Source organism: Sander lucioperca, chromosome 3 (genome assembly GCF_008315115.2).
Source record: "Sander lucioperca isolate FBNREF2018 chromosome 3, SLUC_FBN_1.2, whole genome shotgun sequence".
In the NCBI taxonomy this organism is placed as follows: Eukaryota; Metazoa; Chordata; class Actinopteri; order Perciformes; family Percidae; genus Sander; species Sander lucioperca.
In genome coordinates, this window is record NC_050175.1 from 504,589 (window position 1) to 531,256 (window position 26,668).

At 41.9% G+C, this 26,668-nt stretch overlaps 1 protein-coding gene and 1 long non-coding RNA gene across 2 annotated transcripts in view; one reads left to right on the forward strand and one right to left on the reverse strand.

Annotated features, from left to right (window-relative positions):
- Positions 1 to 2,760: 2,760 nt before the first annotated feature.
- On the forward strand, positions 2,761 to 15,681 carry LOC118494666. The gene is made up of 3 exons (XR_004896788.1): positions 2,761 to 3,014; positions 14,670 to 14,674; positions 15,670 to 15,681. It is a non-coding gene; the product is annotated as an uncharacterized LOC118494666 (long non-coding RNA).
- adamts18 (ADAM metallopeptidase with thrombospondin type 1 motif, 18) overlaps positions 13,598 to 26,668 on the reverse strand; it is a 65,551-nt gene continuing 52,480 nt past the window's right edge. The window contains exons 19-24 of the mRNA XM_031309113.2: positions 23,267 to 23,471; positions 19,820 to 20,014; positions 17,571 to 17,641; positions 17,237 to 17,402; positions 15,143 to 15,338; positions 13,598 to 14,529 (exon numbers count right to left, since the gene is read on the reverse strand). Of these exons, the coding sequence (XP_031164973.1) occupies positions 14,414 to 14,529; positions 15,143 to 15,338; positions 17,237 to 17,402; positions 17,571 to 17,641; positions 19,820 to 20,014; positions 23,267 to 23,471 (949 nt within the window). The 3' untranslated portion in view covers positions 13,598 to 14,413. The remainder of the gene's footprint in view (positions 14,530 to 15,142; positions 15,339 to 17,236; positions 17,403 to 17,570; positions 17,642 to 19,819; positions 20,015 to 23,266; positions 23,472 to 26,668) is intronic.

The following is a 26,668-nucleotide window of genomic DNA, read 5'->3' on the forward strand; positions in this document are numbered from 1 at the left end:
ATAGGCTCGTTCGAGATGAGCCAGCCCTGCACAGAATCGACCACCGGTGATCGCCGCCCAATGCATGCCAGTTAGATTTGTGTCCGACTTGATCCAGACTTGCTCTGACGACATGCACACGTGGGCAACGATAACCTCACGAGATCGAGGCGGCCGCAGGTTTGAGGGGCAGGCGGCGCAGTTGCTTTCCACCGACTGCAAAACCCAGGCAGACCCAGGGGCATGTTGGGAAACGCCTGACTCTGAGCTAATTGGTTCAGAATCGACTCAACATGATGACGTTTTCTATAAACTGTTTTGGTTTTTAAATTGGAGGGATTTTAATAGCTATTTGTCTGATTTAAAGGCTTATTCTGTACAGGACACATGTTGTGTGACTGATAGTGATGTTTAGGACTAAATCCGTTGTGATTACGGATCATCTACAGCAGGGGTCATCGACTACATTTTTCCAAGGGCCAGAATGTTTCTAAGCAGACACTCCGGGGGCCGGACTTACAAATAAAGAAAATAAAATGAATTTATACCTTATACGCCTATTCTTGTTTGAAATTTTCACTTTCTTACTGAATTTATGCTATATTTAATTTTTTTTACATGTATTAGTGTGAGCAAACTCCTAAAAAACATGGAAACTCCATAATGATAACTGGCTCTTTAACTAGAAAAAGATCTCAGACTAGGAGGCAGTTCACTGAGGAGTGATGGTTAAAGTCTGTGATTAGGGAAACATGGTTGTAGTATGCAGTGTCCTGATTGGTGGAAAATGCTTGCAGAAAGAAATGGCTGTTGTCAGGTAATGGTGAATGATGAATGGACTGATAAGCAGACTATGCATTCATCATGTATGCCCCATTTGCAATGAAACGATGCTGTTGCAAAATAATACAACATCATCATCAACAATGAAGAACGCGAACATAACGATCGCGTCATTCACGTGCATATTAAGTAGCCACATGCATCTGTTTTGGTCTTATAATACATCCATAGGTTTACCGCTCCAGTGGAGAGGATGGTTTGTTCAGCCAGCAGTTACATTTATAAGAATTTGTCCAAATTTCAAGATTCCCAGCAAACTAAGATAACAGTTAGACTACAAACAGACAGCTTTTGTTTTAGCTTGTTTGTAAAAAAAATATTTGCAGAGTAGAGCTGTGTTCGTGTAAAACAGCGCGGTGGACAAGAGTGGACCAAGCAGACAGAGCAGATTGAAATTAGTGATGGGACAAGCGACTCTTTTACGTGAGTCGGTTCAACCGGACGGTCGTTGGTTGGCCTACCGAGTTAATAGATTCGGTCACCGGTTCGCGTGCCCTCGGCGGCGGGGTGGTGATCGCGTTCCCCCGCCAGGAACCAAGACACTGCAGAAGACTCGAGCAGTTGCGGTTACATTCGGTCTCGACATACTATTTACACACTCCTACTCCGACACTAGACTCACGCACTGGCCACGGTTACATTCGGTAGCCTGGTGGGCAGTCTCCTCTTGACAGTCTAACTACCATGTAGCAACATTCACTTTCTAACATTTAACTTAACAGAACTACCAAGATAACATTACGTGTATTTGTAGGTGATATAATACTTTCCCCTTGGTAATGTAGCCTATGAATTTCCATGAACACAATTCTAAAATGCACGAGACATAAAGGCTTCTGCTATCGGTTGATAACTCAAACTTGCCGAGAACCTAGACACCCGTTTGATTACATAGACTCATGCATTAGGCACGGTTATGGTCTCGTTCAGTAGCCTCGTGCGCGGTCTCCTGATGACAGCCTACCTACCATGTAACAAACATTTAACTTAACATAACTACTAAGATAACATGACGTGCATTTGTATGTGATATCCATCGATAATGTAGCCGATGAATTTCTACGTACACAATCATCTAAGATGCACGAGAAATAAAGGCTTCTGGAATCGGTTGATAACTCAAACTTGCCGAGAACCTAGACACCTGTTTGAAAATAGACTCATGCAGTACCCTCGGTTACAGTCCTTACGGTCTTGTTCTGTAGCCTGGTGCGCGGTCTCCTCGTGACAGCCTACCTTCCATGTAGCAACATTCACTTCTCTAACATTTAACTTAACATAACTACCAAGATAACATGACGTGTATTTGTATGTGATGTACTTCCCCATCGATAATGTGTGAATTGCCATGAACACAATCATCTAAGATGCACCAGAAACCAGGCATGGTTAATAACTCAAACTTGCCGAGAACCCAGACACTGTTTGATTACATGACTCAAGCGGGCCGGCCGGTTGCACGGTTACATTCAGTCTCGTTCAGTAGCCTAGTGCGAGGTCTAGGTAGCTCATTTCCTGATTGATTCTACCACCACCACTCCAGTGGAGGCGCTAATGAGCTAGATTACTACACACACAGTAGCAGAAGAATACAAGCTACACACAACGGCACAAATTAAGTAAAAGAAAAAAACAGGAGTGAGTCGGTTCATTGACATATGGCACTCTAGTCTCTCGGTTCAGTGACACGAGTCGGGTTAATTAACCGGCTCTTCGGTCAGTTCGTCAACACTAATTGAAATATCGCTTTCTACATGTTTATGCCTGTCTATACAGGTGAGTGCATTGATAAGTATTGACTTTTTACTCACAAAGGTTTTATTGTAGCCTAATTACAGTAACGAGACTAGCGTGAGTTGATCTGCCCAGCGGCCATTGGTAATCCTCTTTGTATCGTTCCCAGTTAGATACGGCGTGTTTTAACGCACACACATCTCAGCTCAGCTGTTTGTGGAGCGCAGGCATCACTGTACAGAATCCCGGCATGTAAATAGACATGTAAATACAGGGGGCTGGGTTTGTGCTCTACCTGTGTAATGTTACCTGCTGTAAATGCTTGAAATGCTAAATAACAGAACGCATTTTTTCCTCTTCACATTTTCTGAATTCGTGATTATTCTGCGGGCCAGACTAAACACTTTGGCGGGCCGGATGTGGCCCGCGGGCCACCAGTTGACGTTGGCTGATCTATAGTTTGTTGTTTATCAGTCCCTCCAGAATGCATAATCACCCAAAGTCTGCATATTTATGCGGGGGCCGCATTTTTTCAAATACGACGCACTTTCGCCGCATAAATTGCCGATTTTCGCACAAAATATGCGGGACTTGCATGATTTCATAATCCCCGCATTTTCGTTGCAAAAAAAAAAAAAAAATATATATATATATATATATATATATATATCTTAGCAGAAAGTTGAAAAATATTGCATTTACTATCACACAAGAGCAGCCATTTTCCCCTGTTGCCATGGGAACGTTATGAAGTGATGTAATTACGCGACGTGAACATCATCGAAAAGCTGCAAACCCTGTGATGAAGCCATGATGAAACCGCAGTTTTTGCAAGTTCCCGCAATTTTTGCAAGTTCCCGCAATTTTTGCAAGTTCCCGCAATTTTTGTAAGTTCCCGCAATTTCATCGCATAAAATTGCATAAATATCCCGCATACTCCATCGCATTTTTTAAGAAAATGTGCCGCATAATCAAGGATTTTTGCCCGCAACAATCACAAAAAAACTCTTTCTGGAAGGACTGGTTTATTAACATCAGCAACAGATTGCATGTAGAGCATTTTGCTACTCTGTCATAATAGAAACAACTGGAAACTGTGTACAAGCTGATATATGGGTCTGATGACATGCTATTAAATCGGAATCGGACATAACAGGATGTGAGTGTTTCTGTGACTTCCTGTTCAGCCTGAAGGCTGCTGGAGAAGGCTGGAAACTGTCCGACTTTACCGCGGCTCTTTGTCACTGCCCACTGCTGCCGCCTGCTCTCATCCACTTTACAGGCGAGGCGCAGCTCATCTCGAACGAGCCTAATTACTCAAAGGTGGCATTTTAAAAAGAATGGTTCCTAAATTAAAGTACCTGCAGGCCAGATGTGAGAGATGAGATTAGATATTCACTCTCGACACCTGTTGGTTTTTGGCACTGCAGGCTGCCACATGACATGCAAACACAACTATAACATATGACATGGCGAGTTCAGATAAACATCATCGTCAACTTTTCGGACTCTTCGGTAGCATAGTGATGCTTGGAGACTAAATTGTTCTTTCATAATTCTAAACATAATGTCCTGCCTGGCAGTGAGAACATATCCAATGGCAAACCAAATATTTTAAGTTGCCTTGCAAACTAAAAAGTTGGGAACCTCTGGCATACAATCTGCATTTGACATGCCTAGCAACAGGAGCAGAAACACCAGCAGTACCCAAGGTCTGAATTCCTGTGAGGCCTGTTTTTTTTTTTTATTTTGTGCCAAGAAACACACAGTGAGTAAAGCTACCAGTTTCTATTTCAACTTAACTTTCAAAATGAACTGCATTGACTCGGGGGCAGATGAGCCCTACGAAGTATCCAAGGTTACTTCTTCAGAATTTTGTCATAATGGACAGTATGATAAATACATTGATAAGAGATAAGATACTAAGTTAGGACAAGCTTCAATTTAAATTCATTAATGTAGCATATGGTATGAAATATGCTACATGAATACAATGCAACTACAGACAATTGGCCTAAATGTAGGTGGGAAGAAAATTGTATTATCCAAAAGTCTGTTAACTATTTTTTGCAAGTTGTGTAAAAACTGTATTAAAAAAAAGGCTTCCAAACAAAACTTCCTTCACAGCTGTGCTGTTGACTGTTTCTGCACTCTTCTCTCCCTTGACTTAGGAAGCCGGATAAGAAAATGACAGTTACACTTGTAGCTCTGCGCCATTGTACCAGCTGAATAACTAATCTGCATCTGCCTGCTGATTCCAACAACGCCATATTCCAGACACCCCCAAATAGGGCTGGGGGGGGGGTGCTGGTTTGGGGGATGTCTTGCCTTGCAATCAGTCCCCAGCAGCACATGGAGAGCTGCTGTAATTAAGGAGCAGCATCCCCCATGAATCGCATCCGTGAAGCAGGACTTTAATTCCCCACTAATTGAGGCCAACGCGGGGAGGGCGGAGGGAGGGGCGAGGTATTTGAGGCTCCTGCTGGGTGGACCGACCACTGAGTTCGATGATTAGTCGAGGTGTAGCAAAGGTAACTAGAAAACTGAACCTCGCAAGCACAGCCAGACACACCTGCCCACCTCTCCCTGCCTGCCTACTCACACCCTGCTGCTCTCCGAAGGAAACCCGACCCAAATGGATGCAAACTTTCCCATTTTAGCTCCACTTTGACGGCAGCTGCTTTCTCTGCTGGTGGGAGGCGGGTGGGAGAGGAAGAGGAGCGGGCGGTTTGATTGATTTGCTTCATTTGGATTTGTATCTATTGCAGTTGTGATTGCTGTCGACAGAGGTTCATACAACTCTGGAGAGAAGAGATACTACTCCAGGTGCTACGCCTAATAATGGGAGTCATTTGTAAAATGGGATTTCATTATCCTGTTGATATTAGGAGTTGCAATGACGTGTGTCAGAGAGCTTTTTTTGGTTTTGTGCTCATCATATTTTCACTGTTTAAGTTCACTGTAAACAAACTAAAAAGTAAGGTGAGGTAAGCCGTCAATTCCGCTGACTCTGGCTTCGGGTGACAGTTGTTTTGTATCTGTAATGGTGCCGTTCACCGTTTTGGCTGCATGCGATGCCTCCTTCACTTTCATGTGTGTGCTTCACCAGAGGCACTGGGTGAAAAGCACTGAGGAAGTGGCTGTAAGGCACATTGTCACTGAAATCTGTCAGACTCCTCTCTCTCACTCCATCTCTGCCGCTCTCATTCTCTCTCTCTCTCTCTCTCTCTCTCTCTCTCTCTCTCTCTCTCTCTCTCTCTCTCTGTCTGTATATGTATATAAAAATCTTTCCATTTCAGAACACTTTCTGACAACCATAGACGCTTCAGCGGGCTGAGATCTACCGGCAATTGTCACTATTGTTTTAGGAAAAGTTCTGATGTATTCCTACGCAACTTCGCAGCGCGTGCACACATGAACTGGTGCATGCCTGCACACAGCAAAAACCTGCTTGTGCACACACATGACACAGTGTTAACTGCGGTAAATTGCTTCTGCTCATGCTGTTTTGAGACGATTTAAAGTTGCGGGCTTTACCGTACACAAGGCAGCATACAGATGGACTGCTTCCACACCTTTTTATGCAAATTTTCTAAAAAGGGCTGGTAAATATTGTGAATTTTATTTGAAAGGCATCCCAACCTCTATTCGGAGCTGAGTTATTGAGGCAATGTGAGGCCGAGGTAGGATGAAACGCATCACCAATTGGACTTTGTCTCAACTTGTCTCGGCTCGTAGGATGACTTTTATGTGATGAGATTGTATCAATTCTGATCCATTAAACTGATCTGAGCTGTGTAAAGATCAACTTTGCACAGCAGCGATGGAGAATATGTCCCAGAACATCTTTCCATTGAGTTGAAATAGCAGCTAACTAAAGCAAAACTCCCTCTGAAAAGACTTCAGAGACAGTTTGTTCAAGCATAGGGCCTTTTACTTTCAAATTGCAATCTGTTCAGTCTCATAAAGGCCTCAATTAGATTAAAGTCTTGTTGAAGGCGAGCCTGATGTGGAGGCTCTTCATCGGCTATGTGTGCCACTCAATACAACAGAACATACCGTAGGAGGTCAAGTAATGGGGAGTGCTAGGCAGCGGTGGGAAGTACAGTCATTATGTACAGTATGAGGCTGTCGACAACTAAAGTATGTGTCTGAATATAATGTATCTGCTTTAATGTGACCACTGCTGTGTCCTTGTTTGAAACACTAGCATGGCTTTGATTTATCGAGGTTTGTAACCTTGGCCAATTACGTAGAAACATTCTCACTAGCTGGTGTTTTTTTTCACAATAAAGTAGAACACTTCACCCCCCGTCTTTTACACTTTTGTTGCTTGCCTTGCACGCAAAAAAGTAATAGTTAATTGGTAATACCTCTGACCTTGTGTCTTTCCATGTGATGATGTTTTATTTGTAATTCAGCTTTGCCCTCAACGTGCTGGAGAGCACTTCATTTCAAATCACTGGTGGTCTAAAAAAATCAAGCCTGGCTTGTTTTTCGCCTATTCATCTTTTTATCCACAAGGGGGGCGGAAATGAAGGATCGCCTCCGAGATTCAGCTCCAGACCAAAAAAGTCTGAAAAACTGATAGGCTTGGAATTTACATATCTGTTGTGCAATTGTATTCCCTGTGGCCAGCGTGAGTGCGCAGATCATCAATAAAATATGATTGTCTGAGAAACAAATATTGAAATCACGCCTGTCAAAATGAAGTTTGGGAATGTGTGTATACTGTTGCAGGTGTGTGATAGTGTTTAACTAGGCGACAGGGGTCAGAGAAGTCACTGCTTTTGTTTGGGGAGACAAGGGAATCAAGGGAAATCTATTAGCATACATCTACCATCTTAGGTGTCGGAGAGTATGATTTATTTCGCTGTTGTTGTTCTTTGTTTATGTTGTTGTTGGTCATTTGCATTTAAAATGGGCTTTAAAATGTGGAGGAAGAGGAAGATAAAAGTACATCATAGTGGAATTGTTGAGTAAGCATTGCCCTCTGGTGGGCAGATAAAGAACTGATCAATTCCACAGCAGATCCTTCAGTGTGTGTGTGTGTGTGTGTGTGTGTGTGTGTGTGTGTGTGTGTGTGTGTGTGTGTGTGTGTGTGGCAGCTTAAAGCTGGTTCCATTGTTGAAACCAGTAGGATATCCTTTCAAAGGTAGCCTGTGTGCAAGTTCATATACGTGGATATATGTGTGTACATGTACTGTATATGGCTCTATATGAATAAATTGATGTCAAACCAAGCAACACATCTTCAGGCAGGAGGAGGAAGAAGGACAAACATCAGTATGAAATGGGTGAGCTCTCTGCTTTACATTCTTTCATTCCCATACATACAAGTACTGAACAAACGCAACAAGAGCAAATCTGAACAAGCCAAAGACAAGACGGAAAAGACAGAGAGAGACACATGCAGGGAGCACAGTCCTTTTGCAGCTACTTAGATGCTGTTTCCTCGAGGTCGGATGGTTAACAGGCAGGTGAGCACTGCTGCAGCTGCTGCCTAGGGCCCCGAGGATCCTAATCAATTCTTACATTTCAGGGGAAAATGATGAGAAACCGGCTGCTCAAAGGAAGATGGATGAGAGAGAGTTGCAGCAAACACACAGATCAATAATATTCATAGCCTCAAGGAGAAAATATGTTAAGTAAAAGCTTTTTACTCAGTGGATATGGAGCTGGTATGTCCACCTGTATGCCCTAGAGAGAACTGGAGAGATAGAGAATGAGCAATCGTCCACTGCCGAGGTTCTGAAACTTACCTATATGCCGAGGGAGGATATGAAAAAAGGCACTGTAATGCTGGTTCATATACTTGTACATTTGTGTGGACGAGTCTAAAAAAAATGAACAGGTGGAATATATTTTGTAACAGTGGTGCTCAAGCAACCACAGGGAATAGTGTTGCTTCTGCTGCAGTATGACAAACAGGGATACCGTGCAAAATGTTCAAGTAATCAATACAAACAGATTTTTAATTAAGAGTGAAATTAGCAGGCTCAAAAGGTCATTTATATAAAGAGGTTTTGCTTCAGAAGCTCCAGAAGAAAAAGGGGAAGAAGAGGCTTTTCCTATAAACACTGATGTGAAGACTTGCATACACACCAGCTGTGGCTGACTCCCAGATGACACCCACTGCAGTGCAGATGGAAAAACACACAGCAGGTGGGGTTATAAAGTGATTTGGGTGCTTCAAAAGCCAAACGCTGCAAACTTTTTTTCAGAGTTTACAAAAGCAGAAGCAAGGATAATGAGATGAAAGGAGTGATCGAAAGGTGATGAAGGTGATGAGGGTTAGAGGAATCGAGGTGGAGGAGGGCCGTGGTGCTGCAGAGGGGAGGAGAGCCAGAAAGGGAGTGGAGAACAACAACAAAAACAGATGGAGATGGACAGAGGAGGAGGCTAAGGAGAGGCAGGCTGGGGAGTGTGTGATGGCCAAGGATCGGGGCGAACGGTTCAGGAGAGCCCGGGAGGTTTGCTTAGGCACGAGCGACATATCCCCCGGTCTTTACCCGACTCTTCAATCACCCAGCGTGACAGAGACACAAAGGCTTGGTTTGACGCAGAGCTGTCAGTCGTCTACTGAGCTGTTAATCACGGAGATCTGCAAGGGGCAGATCTCTTAACGTCGGAGAAGATGCCTGGCAGCAACAAATGAGCCCCAGACTGTGACTCCCACGCAACCACATACCTCTAAAGCCCTGCCAATGCCGTGATCCACCTGCAATGACCCTGCAGCAAATACCAGGATCTCCCCTGTGCAGGCAGCCTGTGTGTGTGCGTGTGTGTGTGTGTGTGTGTGTGTGTGTGTGTGTGTGTGTGTGTGTGTGTGTGTGTGTGAGAGAGAGAGAGACAGACAGAGATGGGTGACAGAAAGCCAGGAGAAGAAAATGAAGAAAGGAGTGAGAGTGTGTGTCTGTTATCTTTCTGTATGTGTGGGCACTCGCTCAGTGAACTCGGCTTGATACAGAGATACTGATGGGAGAGGTGGCGTTGAAATATGACAGCTCTCACTTGTTCTGAAGCCTGCCCTCAGAGTAAGCCCTGCAAGAAATAGAGAGATCAGTCTCACTTTCTCTCAGCAAGCCCCCACTCCACACACACACACACACACACACACACACACACACACACTAAGATGGAACTCTGTTAAGATGTGATTAGGCTGACTGTCAGCTGTGAGGGGTCCTATCAAGGTTCAATGCACGCCAAGCACAAACAAACGGCCATCTTAGCCGGCCTGTCTGACAGTCGGCTAGTAGAGGCATGTCGAAGTTGGAAATAACAGCCGGCCCTGACTTACAGCTGGACCGACAAAAAAAAAAAAAAAACAAGATGGACCTGGAGAGCATGTTGAAAACGGGAAAGAAATACCTGCATCGATCAGCCTGGGTGAGGAAGGTATTAAGAGAGACAGGCCTATTTTGGAGTTGACAGACCAGGGCATCTTCTTTGGCTCAGTGTGCACATTGTGTACCCTCTTTCCAAAAAGGCTGAATTGGTGCACTTATTTAGCTTTAGATTAGCTTTTTTTATATAGAAGAAGGTTGTTACATTGTTTTGAACAAGACTGAGAAGGCACTGCAGTGGTTTCAGCTAAATGCTAACGTCAGCATGCTAACATGCTCACAAATGACAATGTATCAGCATGCTGCTGATTAGCAGGCATAGTGCATGTTCACCTTAATATTTAATGTGTTAGCATGCTAACATTTTTTTAATTAGCACTAAACTCAAAGTACAGCTGGAATGCTATTAGTTTTGCAGGGATTTTAAAGAATTGGACAAATTACAAGTTTGACCTGATGGTGCTTTAGGGAAAGTTGAGGGATCACTGCAGTTCAAAATTCATTCTGAAGGGGACATGATTATTTGAAAGAAATGTTATGGCATTGCGTTCCATAGTTGTCGGGACATTTCACTACAAAAGCAATTCAATGGCAATCCATGCAATAGTTGTCAAGATATTTCAGTCAGGACTAAAGTGGTGGGCCGACTGACCGACCCAGCGACAACTCTACAGAAGTGGTGTTTTTAGTTTTTTGATACCAGTGCCAACCGTACGTGCTTTTCGATACCAATACCGAAACAATATTTTTTTGAAATCTGTTTTGTGAAACCTCACATTTAGGAATATTACCATGTTTACCATGTCTACAAAACCCTTTTTCATATTTAGGAAAATAAGCCAAACTTTCCAGTTTCATCATTGAAAAATAAATAAAGTCTAAAATGATCAAAATCATGATTTAATTGACAAATTATCTGTGCAAAGAGTCTGAGCAAGCATGTGATGCCAATTTTCGACAGTTTTTCATGCTAGATGCCACGTACACATTTCTGGTCGGTACTAAAAAAAAAATATATATATATATATATATATATATATATATATATATATTGATGTTCATAACCCAGCCCTACATGAGTGGTACTGATTCAAATTCAAGCGAGAATAGCAAATAAAAACAGCCCTTAGTTTATGTCTCTTTATTCCAGTCTTGGTCTCTTTACTTCTCTGCTGCAGTAATGCTTGGGGTTGATGTGGCTCCCCATGCTAAGATAATCAAAGTATGTCATTATGAACCAATATGGACGGGGATATTGAGTCCCATCTGGAAATGAAAGCAGGGTGGAGAAATAGAATTCTCACATCAGCTCAGCAGTAAAATTGCTGCCCCACTGAGAGATAGACATCAAAAGCTGGGCTGTAGGGCCATACATATGTATTGTACAAACACTCGCTCTCCCTCTAACACACACATGCACATGCGCACACACGCACACACACATACACACACACCCCCACACACCCCCACACACACACACACACACACACACACACTAAATGCATGACTTCAACCAGCAAACAGGGATGCATCCAGGAAAGCATGCAAATGTGCATACACACCCAAATTGCACAAGTATGCTCTCACCCACACACATTCAAGCACAGTAAATACACACCTTCATAGTTCGCCCGGTGTTCAATGAACACGTTATATTTGTGTATGTTAGCAGAGCCGAATTATTTGTGTGTATGTGCGTGGGCCCCAGCTTGTGGTGTCTGGCTCACAGCATGCCGGTAAACAGCATGCAGCCGAGACGATGTGGGGGACTCCAGGCTCCATGATTCATGCAGACGGGTTGATTAAAGAGCAATCGCTGCCCCCGCAGTGCGAGAAAGGGTGGCATAATCACCATAAGAAAACACTGTTTGGTAGCATAAATCTCAGCACGCTTCAAGTTATGAAAGTGTTGAGGGGGGCAAAAAGTTATCAACTGTCTAAAGTTGCCAAAGAGGCCAATGATTCCCACTGAGTGGCCAGATAAATAATGGCAGTATATCTAACTGGGTATAATAATCTCTGTGTTCGCGGGGAGGGCAGAACAGTTTAGCATATAAGTAAACACTGATGCCATACAAAACTTTAAAGCTGCTCTGTCAATATTTTTATATCACCAAAGGGTCTTTTGTATTGATACACCCACAGATGTATCAGCAGACTCTGCAGTCCCCTCAGCTCTACTGAGCATTTTAGCATCTTTAAGCTCATTGTTTTGGTTTTAATAGCCCACAACTTTAATGTTTTGATTCACTCCCACTGCTCTGATCAGCATCTTCAGCCACAGCGGGCAGCTGTTTTCAGTTGTTGGAAAAACTCTCATAAACCAGCTGTACAGTACCTACCTTACACCTAACGCCAGACAGACAAAGTTAGCGACTAGCTAGTATTGGAGCATTTAGTAGTTAATGAGCCGGATTTATACCTCAGGAGTTGGTGGTGACCAAACTAAAGCTAAAAGGAGAGAGAATGTTGCATGTGTGAAGTGGATACAAACAACTCCAAATGATGTTCATGTTGCTCCATGTCTGCTAGATGTGTAAATAAGCCACTTGGGCCAACTTGATTAGATGATCATGTGTCACTGTTGTGTTTAAGCAGCCCAAAAAGTCAACTAGAAAACGCATCTCCTGCAAAAAATGCGTGTGAAAGCTGAAAAGCTAATTTGCTAAAGCGAAACTGGGTTGCTGGCATAATTGCATAAGGAGAAGGTGAAGCAGCTAGATGTCAAGGTTACAACTGGAAAAAACTGATTGATTTTTAGGTTAAATAACAGTTGTTTCAACAGCATTTCAATGACTAATTCATAATAGTTAGGACCCACTTCACATTGAAATCATCTACAAAAGCTTTTTAGATATCTAGACGTCTTTCGACCTGAAAACCACTGGCTCAAGGCTTACTGGGTAAGACTGACATGGTACAAAATGAGGATGCTTAGGGCTGCAACCAACGATTATTTTCATCGTTGATTAATGACGAACACAGATACATGTTCAGGTACCTGATGTGAGATTTAATGTATTGTCATGGCTATGATGTCGAGTATTTTCTTGGTTATTCGATTAGTTGCTTGCTCTATAAAATGTCAGAAAATTGTGAAAAATGTCGATCAGTGTTTCCCAAAGCCCAGGATGATGTCCTCAAATGTCTTGTTTTGTACACAACTCAAATGTATTTAGTTTACTATCATAGAGGAGTGAAGAAAATAGTCACATTTTAGAAGCTAGAATCAGAGAATTGTTTACTCAAAACAATTGATTATCAAAATAGTTGGCGATCAATTTAATAGTTGACAACTAATCGATTAATCTCTGCTACTATGAATGCGTGGTCAATGAAAAACTATCTAAAATGATCTCTTTATTTATTATTATTATTATTATTATTAATATGACCAATGTGCAAAGGAAACCTTGAAGCTACGTTTGCTGTTCTTTGAGTGGTGGCTGATTAACATCAAACTGAATGTGTCCAGCCAAATCTCTGCCACATCAGAGCTGCATTCTGACCGGACTTCTGTGGAGAACACACCTACACTGTTCTCCTCATGCTATCGAGACTGCACCCACGCTCACCCTGCAATCATCCTCTCCTCCCCTCCAGGGCCGCAGACAACACAGGCCACTGTTCCCCTCAGTGTGGCTGTGATCGATAGAGAGAATGCAGGAAAGAAAGAAAAAAAGCCAGATGGATAAGATGATCAAGTTGTATTAACCATAACCGTACAGGAGAGCGACCACTTACAACGTGACTGGATAAAATGTTTTACGTACACAGATAGGCATGTTTTCATAGCATTAAGGAGACTCGTTCCAAATGATTCAGCAGCAGTAAATATAACAGGCGGAGAGAGAGTGTGTGTGAAGGAGGAAGTGCAGAAGGCATCTGACCATTGATTACTAATGCCTCATATAAAATCTCATAACGTGGATCCAATGGTGACTGGCACAATCCTATGGTATACCCAAAAAACATAGAAATAACATCTCACAGATCCACTGTACACCTGACAAAATGTAAAATCATATATTACCAATCATAATAACTTAAATAAAGGCGTATGCAAACCAGATGCCTTTAAAAATACAACATATAAGCAAGCTAAAACGCTACTGTCCTTTCCTGTCCTCGTGATGGCTTGTAGCTTTAGAGGTTTCAGAAGGAAAACACTCGACAAAACGACAACACACATATATATATATATATATATATTACATCAACAAGTCTTCAGATGCTCTGTGATTTGCATTGTCTTTCCAGTTCCAATGTGATCGATGGCGTGACTTGACCGCTTGACCACACTGCCTTCTTTAATGAAAAAGAGTCCATTGTTTCTCTCTCTTTTTTTTTCTACTTCTTTTCAAAACTCATTAGTCAAGTACTCCAGGAAGAAAACACACAAGTGTTGAGCGCAGTTCCGTGTGTTGTGAGTAATGGCCCCCAAACTGCCTTTGTGGTGTTGTGTCCCTCAGAGGCCCCGAAGCCACAGACTCAGAGGTATCAGTGCTCTATTGCCTCTTGCTGGAGCAGGACTTGCAGCACTGCTGTCCATAGAACTTGTGGTTACAAACGCCGTGCTGGGGAACCAAGTGACACCAGCTGAAATGGTCCATGCATTGTTCATCTGCAGAGAAAACAAAAAAAAGAAGGCAGTTCAAACTCAGGCTGCAACTCATGATAATATATTTTTTATTTATTTTATTTATATATTTACTGTTGTTTATTCAGTGGATAATCGATGTATTAAATAACTGGTCTGCCAAGAAATGGTCAGAAAATCAAGAAAAACAGCCATCAAATTTTTAAAAAATGACATATTTAAATTGTTGTCCAAAGATATTCAATTTACGGTGATATAGAAAAAAAGCAGCACATAAAATAAGCTGGCATCTGATTTTCGTTTTGTCATTTTTACTTGATTAATGACCTGGAAGATTGATTTCTCATTTTTCTGGTGATTAATCATCAAAAAAAAAAAATTAAAAATGAATTAACCATCATATCTTTTCAAAACCAGTTCAATCAAATATAAACAAGACTAGAGTCTACAGCAATGCTAGCAGCTCAAACACATACTGTACAAATGTACAATTTACTGTTCAATTCACTTGAGCTACTTGTCATTGAACTATGGTAAGAATTCATCAAGAAGAACAGAAATACCCAGCTCTGTTATTTCATGGTTATAAGGAAATTAAACTGGATATATTTGTCTATGTTCTCAGAGAGAAATGTACTTTTCAGTGTTGGTCCAGCAGCTGCGACCCGGCTGGGGCGTTGTGCCGGAGCCGGGGGAGCAGCGGGGCAGAAGTGTGTGTTGCACGCCCTAGAAGTGACAGGCCTCTGGTGGGGCAGGCAGCCAGCTGCAGGGCGACCCTGCCGGAGACACTGGATGGACCGAGTCTGGACTCCTCCCCCACAGGACACAGAGCACTGAGACAGAGGTTGGAGAGAAACAGCGGAGAGAGAGAGGGACAGAAACAAATAGGAGGAAGGAGGGAAATGAGTAGAAAGGCACAGGGATATTAATAGGAGAAGGAGATCAAATGCTGAAGTGCACGGAGAAAAAAATATCGTCATGAAAGGCAGCAGAAGAGGGATGGAGGAAAAGTCTATGCAGAGATAAAGAACAGATGAAGAAAACAAACATGTACTTGCCCTCCAGCGAGCTGTCAGGAAATATCTCCTCTAGTGGAAACATACAAGGATCACAAGCTTGAAATGAAAAGAACAAGACACTGTGCTATATGAGGTTGCCCTAAAGACTTTTTGCATAATAGATTATATAACTATAACACATAGCCTACACAACCTGCCCCGATAGACTCTGTATCAGAGTGGAGCTTTTGGATTGCATCTGAGGCCCATTCCGCACACGAGAACTATGCTATGTCTGTGAACTACCACCACCTACAATCTGCCTCTGAGGTCTTTTTTGGGGAAACATAGATATTAGAACATAAGAGCCACTCTTGGCCATACATCTTGTATTCATTGATTGTTTTGGCTCATACATTGTGTTGCCTTCCTCATCATGCCTTGGCCTCCCAGAGAAAGAGGCCTGGTGAACAAAAATCAATGTAGTGAGAGACGGTGAGGTGGAAAAGAATATGTTAAACTGATGAAACCTTTTACAGTAGATTTGTTGGTTTCGAAGCAACAGGTTACACAACGGGATTGTTTTTTGCTCGTAGCTACTTTTGAAGAACGCTGATGCTATTGACAGCAGAGCATAATGCACACTTCCCACAACTTCCTGACCTCATTTTGAACATTTGACTTTTACAGTCACATTGCAATCACACTTTTTTTTTGATTTGGTTTTCAATTGACCATTCTCTAAACCCCGCCCCCCCCTCAGTTACTGGTGCTATGCCTGCCAAGCTTTCTGTTCTTGCACCTAATCACTTAACCACATGAAATGTGTAGTCATGTTTGATGTCAGAGATAGACAGAAGTAGAAGTAGGCTCATTTCGAGCCAGTGACCGGTCGATATTGCCACCTGGAACGGCTACTGCCGCCGGCAGATTTTATCAGCTGTAGCTAGCTTGTTAATTAGCTAATATTAGCGTAATTCTTTAGTTGAAAATGCTGTGCCTCGGTTTAAAACAAGAATGTTGTCAAATGAGATCCCAAATATGTGCTTGATTGCTACATACCCTACATGATGTATTGCTAAAAAAATAAAAGAGGCTAAAGCTACATAACTGTGCTACATCCAGGACTGGCTCCCACACAGTGGATGTGCTAGTCATGATCTGAGCTTTTTTTATTTAACATAACCAACCTGTAACTCCACTAATGAATGTAGTTAGCTGATGAGATGCTGGTTGACTTTGGAAGTAATGCTCAGTTGCTTATGTAAGCTGGTTAGCTGGATAGGCCAAATGGTCACAGATTATTTTAGAGCAGATAAACTCACAGTTTAATCAATTTCTTCAACTTTTTCTCTTGTTTTTTTGGTTATGGAAAGAACGAAAAGAAAGACCCTCCGCAGTAAGAGCCCCATGGACACCACTTCTGCATGTGGAGAAATACAAAGCTCCTAAGTTTTGACTGACTCCAGCCCTCCTCCCAAACACAGATACATGTTCAGGTAACTGATGTGAGATTTAATGTCTTGTCATGGCTATGATGTCAAATTCTAGTTCGAGCATCCAGTCATGCATTACATGTGCCGGGATTCAATTTATATCCGTCTAGTGTACTTCACAATTGTGCCACTTGTGGGAGAAAAGTTCCAAATTGGAAGACTGTCAGCTGGAATGCACATGTAGCACTAAAAGTCTCTTGTGTCGACAGATTAGGATCAAAGCCTGATCAAATGTACCTGTTGCCAGGGAGATGAGTACCAGCCTAAGACCACAGCACTGGAGCTGGTTCTGCCAGGGACGACCCGAGGGAGCTCTGGGCACGGACCTCGGTTGCAGCCCTGCTGGAGATCCACCAGAGGTTTAGCCATGTTCCTGCACCTACGTATGGGGAACTCCACATACCTGTGCGGGGATAGGACAGGTTGTCAGCTTAAAAATGACTATTCCTACAGAGCTTACAATTCCTGAAAACAGTCTGACTCTGAGGACAGTACACAGATGACACATTGGGGTCTTAAGTGTCTGTGCAGATCTGTAAAAGTGTCTTGGTGTGAAGCTGAAGGCACATACCCTCCCTGTGAGTCTCTCTCCCCGCAGCGAAGCTCTCTTTTCTGGATGCCTGAGCCACAAGAACTGGAGCACTGGAACAGAGAGACAGTTTTAAAAAATTAACTCTGTGAGTGTGTGTGTGTGTGTGTGTGTTTGTAATGCGGCGGGTTTCCATGGCAGCCAGCAGACACCACAAGGTCACCTATGGTTGTAGTAATAGAGCCAAAATACTAAGTGCTCTACTGAGTATTTTTCAGTCATTATATCTGATGAACAGACAGTGTACATGTACGTGTGAGAGTGTCAGTAAGTGTCTGGCTCTTTTTCAAAATCCAAGCCACCATTCTGAGAGCTACCTTCACTGTGTTTTATCTTCCTAGTCCTGTGCTGCAGACCAAATCCTTACACTGACCTTTTTCATTCTATATTCAGCAACATTAACTATTCAGCATGTAACTCAGTGCCCTCTCTCTCACTTTAATCACTCCACTTCACAGCACCAAGGCAGGTAAGAGTTCACCAATCTCTGGCACAAACACTAAAAGAATATGCTATCTGAAATTATGATTAATGGCCAACATGATGCGGCTGTCAAATACTTGTACAGATTTCTAGATGAAACTTCTTCTAAGGTAATTCTTCAAAACATGTATAGAACACTTCCCAATTGTTTCCAGGACTTTGATTAGCTTTGGTGGGAGCCAGCATATCTTGGAAATTGTAGGCGAATCCTTGATGGTGTTTATTATCTGACAACATCATTTGTTGGTTTGGAACACTTCATAATCCCAGGATTAAACTGTCAAAACTGCTGAGCAAAGCTGGTAATATAATGTGGAAATTTCAGCATGTTGACCTGTACCCTCTCTATGAGGGTTAAAGATAAGTGCTAGTCAACAGCCTGCTTTGCAGATGTACACATGTCCTTGTTATTACTTCTCATCATGTCATAATACCATGACAAATATCTTGTTGAAAAGAATCTGGTGCAGACAAGAAAGGTTTCACGTTACAATGAGTCTTTTTTTTCTTCTTGTTGGCAGTGATATGCCACCGTACATAAAAGTGAAAAATACCAATCATGATTTCTCAAAACACAAGATGACATCTTCAAATTGTTTGTTTTGTCCAACCAACAGTTCAGAACCTCATTATATTTAATCAATCAATCAATAATAATAAAAAAAAATAAGCTAGTATTCACATTTGAAACTTTTTGCGTGATAAATTAATTAAGTAATCAAATATCAAAAGTGTAATCAGATAAATTGACTGATTGTTTTAGTATTAGCTACTAAAATCTGTGTGACACTTTTCCATCTTGCATTGGTCGGACACTTTGACACTGATAGCTCAACAGAATCACAGTTTCAATTATTGTAATTTCTGTTTATCAATCATTTTTAGTTATTCCTTTTTTCCTCTACTTCCAGTCCAGTTCATCCAATTCCCTACATATACCAGTTTGCCTTTCAACATGCTCAGTGAAGGGATGTGCCGTTGACCAGTCCAGAGTCTTGATGTTGCACGGCATTTTGGTCTATTGAGGTTGCTGGCTGTGAAACTGCTTTCTCTGTTCTATGATGGATTTCTCCCTGTATGATTGTTAAATATGTTTGAAGAATGAGAGCCCTAGTAAGAAGCCTTTGTTTTCTTAATTCTGAAAAAGCTTGATGTTCAACACTGTTCTGCTCATCTACCTCATGTATATTTCAATCTTACAATTACAATATTGTTATTAATATTTCACCATTGCACTGAACTGCCTTGCACTATATTTTTATTTAAATCTTAAATCTCAGACTATACTGATATTGCACTATTCCTTCCCTCTCTTCAATTGTTATTGTATATTTCTTGTAAATTTGTAAATTATATTGTATTGTTATACAGTATTTTTTTTATATTTCTTACTGTCCTTTCTGTTTTTATTCGTTATATGTTAACTGAGTGTTGTACTTAGAGAGCAAAGACGAACCGGAGTCAAATTCCTTGTTTGTTTACGCAAACCTGGCCAATAAAGCTGATTGTGATTGTGATTGTGATTCTGACTCTGGTTTACTCCTGCTGTTTTATAAATCTGCAAATCATAGCTGCTGTGCTGGAACCGAGTGAAACAAACAGCACCAAGCAACAAGATGGACCCACAAAGCAAGAGATTTTCAAGTGCTTTAGGGTGGAGTTTTCCTCAAAACTATTGACCAGAAATATAACACATTTCACTTCCAGCGCTTCTGCTCCTCGAGCTTCATGGCTCTTTTTTTGCCTACCTCTCCCCAGGGAGTAGGGATCCACTGCAGCCTTTCGTTCTTGGGGCAGCGCCGCAGGACGCAGGTCTCCTGGGCTTTGGGTCTGTGGTGCTGTCTGCACATGCTGTCGGGCACCACCACCGCTTTGGCCCCAGGATCAGTGCTGCGGCAAAACACGCTCCGCTTTCTCAGGCCACGGCCACAGGTCTTGGAGCACTGCAAGTGGACAAGAAGGAAGTAAAAGAAGTCACAGAAGTCAGAAACACAGATGAGTGCATCCTGAGGCAATTATTGATTCAATAGGCAAATGTTTATTGACCATACACATATTATTATTTTCTTAAGATTCAATTTCACTCTACAGTATATAAGCAGTGAGTACTATCACACCAATGATTTTAGAAAAGCACTTATTACTAGGGCTGGGTATCGTTCAAAAAATGTTCAATACCGGTACCGATACCAATACTATGACTTTGATACAGATTCCTAAACGATACTTTTTCTGATACCAATTTTATAAAACAAAAAGAAATTACAACATTACACATTACGGCACAGATCTTTTTATTTATTTTTCAGCTACTACTACAGGCATCTCTGTGCGTAACGTAGAGTTTTTCGACGTGTAACGTTAGACAGCCAATCAGAGACATTATTAGATCTTGGTAGAAGCATGCGGCGTGCTTATTGGCTCACTGACTCACTCACTGATGAGTTTACGCCTTAGGTATTGAAATTGGGTATTGAATAATAAGGCATTTTTCGATACTCGATACTTTGGAGGCAATGCGGTCGGTGCCTAAAAAGTATTGAATTCAGTACCCAGCCCTACTTATTATTAGGCAGTTTAAAAAAGAAATTGGGTTATTTGATTTGATTTTAGAACAGATGTAAACAGGAAGGGGGTAGAGAGAGGGGGGGACGGCATGCGGGTGGGACTCGAACCCAGGCCGCTGTGGTAAGGACTGTGCCTTAATACATGGGGCACCCACTCAGCCAGGTGAGCTACCAGGGCGCCCAATAACCATACACATATGAAATCATACTTACATGCTCATATTCTGTAACTTAGCTTTGTACTCTCTTATGATCTCTTAAACATACAGCTTTCATCAGGTTTAACAGAGGTTAAATCCTTGGCACGGACACTGTGAATGCATTTGTGATTCACCGCATGGCGTACAAGCAAACAGAAGGTCACCGGTTTGATGACAGCCCATTATGGCCCAACATTAAATACAATAAACCAATAACTGGCAGATGAATGTGACCCCCATCCCATCAAAGTATCCACCAACAGCAGTGCTGCTGTAACCTCCAGCTGAAATGCAGAGGTGGAGTCAAACTGCTCCGCTGGGACTGACCAGCACAGCCGTCAGGGCACTTTATGTGACAACATCGCATTCATCTATTAGACAAAAGACACATACGCATCTGTGTATAGCCATTTACATACACAACCACGCACAACCGCACATCCCAGTTGTCCTTTTGTCACTGAAATGTCCGATTGATCTTTTCAGGGAGACTGGCCTCGCCTCTGCGTGACCGCCAACTGAACTCCGACTGGTGTCACAAAATAGTCCAAGCACACAACCTTAATGTCCCAAAGAATGATGACTGGATGACAGCTGAGTGTCCGGACTGTGCAGGTCACACCAGCTAATCATCAGATCTGCTGCCAGGCATTGTATACAGGAAAATTAGCAAATAAAAGCCCTGTCGACTCTGGTTACAGAGGAACCGGCCAAAAACTTGAAGTCATACTTGGTTAGTAGCCATAGAATTAAATGGCATAAACAAATGTTGGCTTTGCAAAAAACAAATGAATACAATCCTGTAAGTTAACATCTTAAAAGAGGGGTTAATTGCAAACCAGACGATCACTTACGATCACTCTTGTGTGTCTGTTTTGTGATTCATGGATGTATTTGGTTACTACATGCAGGTAGAGTTCATTCTGATTCAACAGTTGAAATGAAATGTCCAAAATTCCAAAGAAGGAAAATGGTAGAAGGGAAAACATGTCATTGAGACTGCAAAATAGAATGCAAAGAAGGTGTTTCAACAAGCAGCAGTTTAAAATAAAACTTGTATAGTCCTGACAAGTGGCTCATTTGTATTAAAATCTGTCATTTGTTTTTTAATGTTCTTCACATGTCCAACAGAGAGCAGCAGAGTGCTGCATGTAGCATGACTAAACTCAGTGTGTGTGTGTGTGTGTGTGTGTGTGTGTGTGTGTGTGTGTGTGTGTGTGTGTGTGTGTGTGTGTCCTCAGGCACAGACGTGTTTCTGTCATGCAGATATCTAAACATGTAAGTGTATTTTAACCTGAAGTTGGGGATTCTCTACTAATTTTGACAATGAGAACATAGGACCTGTAAACCCAGACATCAAAAACAACGACTTTACAGCAAACAAAGAAGAGACAAAGGTAGAGTATCATCATCAGGATTGAAACATGTTTTCTTTCTTTTAAACTTACCGTCAGCACTTCTCTTCTTTCCTATGCTTGAACAGTGAGTGTAAAAGTAAATAATGGCCTTTTCTTCTCCACATGTCACAGGAGGTAAAACACAGGTGTAAATAATAAAACAAATGATGGCTGAATTCCACTAGCTGCTTTAGTTTCAGGGTCCTGGTATTGTGTCTAGTCGTGCTGACATGGACGTGTGGCACTTGAATGGAACAAAGCCTTGTTAATGTTACTAGTTAGACCTGTGCTTTTGCTAGTATGACAAGACAAAATGTCAGCTGTGACAAAGGCCTGTAACAACTAAATCAATCACATATATTTTAAGTTGTGTACATTTGTACAAAAAGATTTTTTTTTTTAGCATCAAAGTTGATTTGTACGCGACGTACACAAGGTCAGCTGCACTGTCAAGTTAGAATCAAACTCCAGACTTTGGAAAGTGTTCTTATAGCATAATAGGAACAAGCCATGATTTACTGTAGCTTCACAGACCAAACATACGGATAATTGTATTCACTGTATATCTACAAACTCTCCAAAAAGCTGTGACTAAGACTGTACTCAGAAACAGCGGTACAGTGAACTTATTGCGTGTGTTCCGCAGGTAATGTTTTCCATGTTTAACTTCGTTATTTAGCATGTTAGCATGCTAACATTTGTTAATTGGCAAATAACACAAAGTACAGCTCAGGCAGATTGTCATTAGTTTTGCTTTTATTTGTTGAATAGCTTTGCAAGTCATAGCGTGGGGAACATGTACGACTGTACCAAATGTCAACAACATTCCTCTAACAATTGTCAAGACATTTCACTAATTACCCCAAATGTCAATCTCTTGATGGCACAAAGGAAAAGTCAGAGGATAACTAGAGTCAAAGTATTAATCGTCTAAGGCGAATTAAGGTCTGTACTGTATTTCACATGATAAGTTTTAGGCATGTCGGTACCGTAGCTAAAAAAGTTGTTTTAAATGCTGCCACTAAACCCACCTGTGACCAGGATCCGGTGCTCCACTCAGGCGGGCAGGCCTGGGTGTGGCAGGGCTGGACCTGGGCTGGAGAGATGACGGGGCAGAGGGAGTGCACAACCGCCTCTTCCCTCTGATAGGTCACCTTCCTCAGGCAACGCAGGGTCCTGGTCTGCTGACCTCCTCCACAGGAGCGACTGCACTGACCCCAGTCTCCGGTCGCCCAGCTGTGGTGGGACACCAACAATATTGAGGAGTATGTGTCAGTGGTGGTTTGGTACATGCATACATTTGCTCATATATACACACACACACACACACACATTATAAGTAGCTGTTATAGAGTAAACTCAGCCTCTGTCATTAGGATACCAACCACATTACTGAGCTCCTAATCAGGACAGCCAACCACAGGTTCAAACTCTAATCTGCTGCACTTATTTTGGGCCCAAACACACACACACACACACACACACACACACACACACACACACACACACAGAAAAACACAATTTCCCCCTAAATTACCAGTAAGTACTATCACACCAAAGACTTCAGAAAACCACTTATTATTAGGCGGTTACAAAGTCCAACTGGTGAACTTGGTTTTTCTTGCTTTTCTTAAAAGTTATGATTCATGAAAACCTAAACCTGTTGCTTTTAAAAAAACTCAAAATCATTTCACACATTGATCTTTGTCATTGACTGGTAGTTAAGGACAAAGAAAATACACAGGCCGAAATATATATATATATATAAATCCATATCCATCCATCTCATGTGAAACTAAACATGACAACCATATTGTATATACATACTCTCCATAGCAGCTTTCCCAGGTTTTCAAGGCCAACTGCAATATACAACATACAATAAGGCTATGGACAGATGCGGACTACAATCCCACCCTCTTTCATTTCGTCTTTCTACATTTTTCACTTCTTTGATTCACCTGTCCTCTCTCCTCCCATCATTTTATTTACAATCTCCTCTCCTTCTGTCCGGTGCTTGTTGCCTCTCCTGTCCTGTCTCTCCTTTAGTGTCTTTGAAATCCTACTTCGCCACTGATGAAAGCCTACTGCTGCTTCTAAAATAGCTTTTGTCTTGGCATTGGGAGTGAAGGGGGAGATTACAGCAAATGAGTGGTCTGACAACCACAGGCTTAGAAGCGGGAGATGGAGAGATGGGCAGATGGCTCAGTCCATTTCTGAGACGACAAGCTACCGCAAAGACCATTCCTCCGTGCCGCCAAGAAAAATGCTTTCATTCTCTTTCAAACGCCACAGACAAATGAAGCAGCAGGACTAAACTGCAATTTGGAAACTGGAGATGTGGACCATGGGACCCGAAAGCTTCGGTTTGAATTTTTTGGGGACCGTTTGCTTTTTTTCATCCTATGTTTTGCCTGGCTTATAAATAACAATGTATCATTTGGTAAAAGTGGCTTAAGTGGCACTCCACTTTGCTGCAAACCACCACTGACCTAGCTGTAATTTGTATCTCTGAAATATTTCAATAACTGACATAGTTTGAGGTAAAAGAGTGAAAATACTGCAGGGGAGGTTCTGAGAAGCTCAACCACGCATTTTAGCACTTGTATGTTCTGCACAACAGTTCTCACCAATAAATGAACATGTTTCTGCTTAATGATATACAAAATGACCATCTCTGCCAAACAGGTTGCTGTACTCATATTAACAAGATTTCTCTCTGTTTTAAACCCAGGTTTATACATTTGTGTGGTTTGGTGTAGCCTTGGACTCATTTTGCTTGTATAAACAACCATTTTTTTCTTTTCTCAGCATTTCACTCCAATATGGTCATCCATGAGTCCAACAGGATCTGACATTTGCATTCCTTTCTTTTAGACCTTACAAAGTTGGTACTGGATAATGTTGCTGTAGCACTCATTGAAAGTTTCTCTGGATATAAGCGTACTCCAATAGGCCCTTTTTTACAGAGGACATTTCCACATGTCACAGTGGGAAAAGCACATCTGTAAATATTATAATTACGGATAGCTGAATTCTTTTTAGCTTCTTCGGTTTCAGAGTCCAAGTACTGTGCATGACTGACACTCTGTCACACTGCCATGGCTTACTGGGACTAGGGCTGGGTATCGTTCAAAACATTTCGATACCGGTACCGATACCAATTCCGTGACTTCGATACTGGTTCCTGAGCGATACTTTTTCCGATACCAATTTTATAAAACAAAACAAATTGACAACATTACACATTACGGCACAGATCTTTTTATTTATTTTTCAGCTCCTACTATATGAGCCCCGTCTCTGTGGAACGTAGAGTTTTTCCTGCGTGTCTCTACAATGTGTTACATTAAACAGCCAATCAGCAGCATTATTAGATCTTGGTAGAAGCATGCTGCATGCTTATTGGCTCACTGATGAGATTTATTCCTTAGGTATTGAAATTGGGTATTGAATGACGAGGCATTTTTCGATTCTCAATACTTTAGAGGCAATTCCATCAGTGCCTAAAAATTTGAATCGAATTAGGTACCCAGCCCTAACTGTGACACAGGAATACTTTAATATTTCATTTCTCCATTTCGTTTGAGCTCCAAATACATAGTCAATAGAATATTACAGATTTTTATGCTTTTTTTTTTTCCTTTTCTTTTTTTTAACTAGAACGTGGGCACAAACAACATGAATAAAGGTGGCACTGATTTTGTTTGCAATCAATTTCCATGCATCTTGTCTACAGTGGTTAAACTTTTTATATAATTCTGTATGTCTTGCTTGTTAGTGCTATATGAATGCACCTACTGTGGAAACAAATGTCCTCCTTGAGAACAAACAGTAAACTAAATACATACCAGCATCTGTATTTAGCAGCATCTTGTGCATATTTTTTCTGCCCATCGTCTCTGGGACTGGTACAACATGTCTCACTTTGATCTGTCTACATGCCGCTGTGTGATGCACAAAGAAATCCCCGACCTGTGGTAAGTGGCTCTACAGATGGCCTCTGCCAAGATAAAGAGCAAAATAACTTCTAACAGCAGAGGTGGAACTACAGAGGAAGGGAAGGTAGAAAGGGTTGGGGCTGTGCTGTGCTGTGGAGAAAGAAAAAAAAAAAGCAATTGACTTTAAAGAAAATCCATGAAATATGTGCATATATCTTCCTAACTGCACGCTGGGCTGGAAGATTGAACTGACTTCTTAAAATTCTCCTTGCATCCCTCTTTTATGTTCAGAAACTGCTGCTACACCACAGCCAAGAATCCCTGACAGGCTAACAGCAATATGGGGAGTGAAGGTTTAAAGCCGGTCTTAAGCAAAAGGGGGTAGATGGGAGCGAAGGGGTGAGGGTGTGGGGGGAGTTTGACTGGCTCTGCATGGCTAGACTGGCCGGGCCCCGTGGGAATCCTGCCGTCTCTGCACAATAAAACATGGAT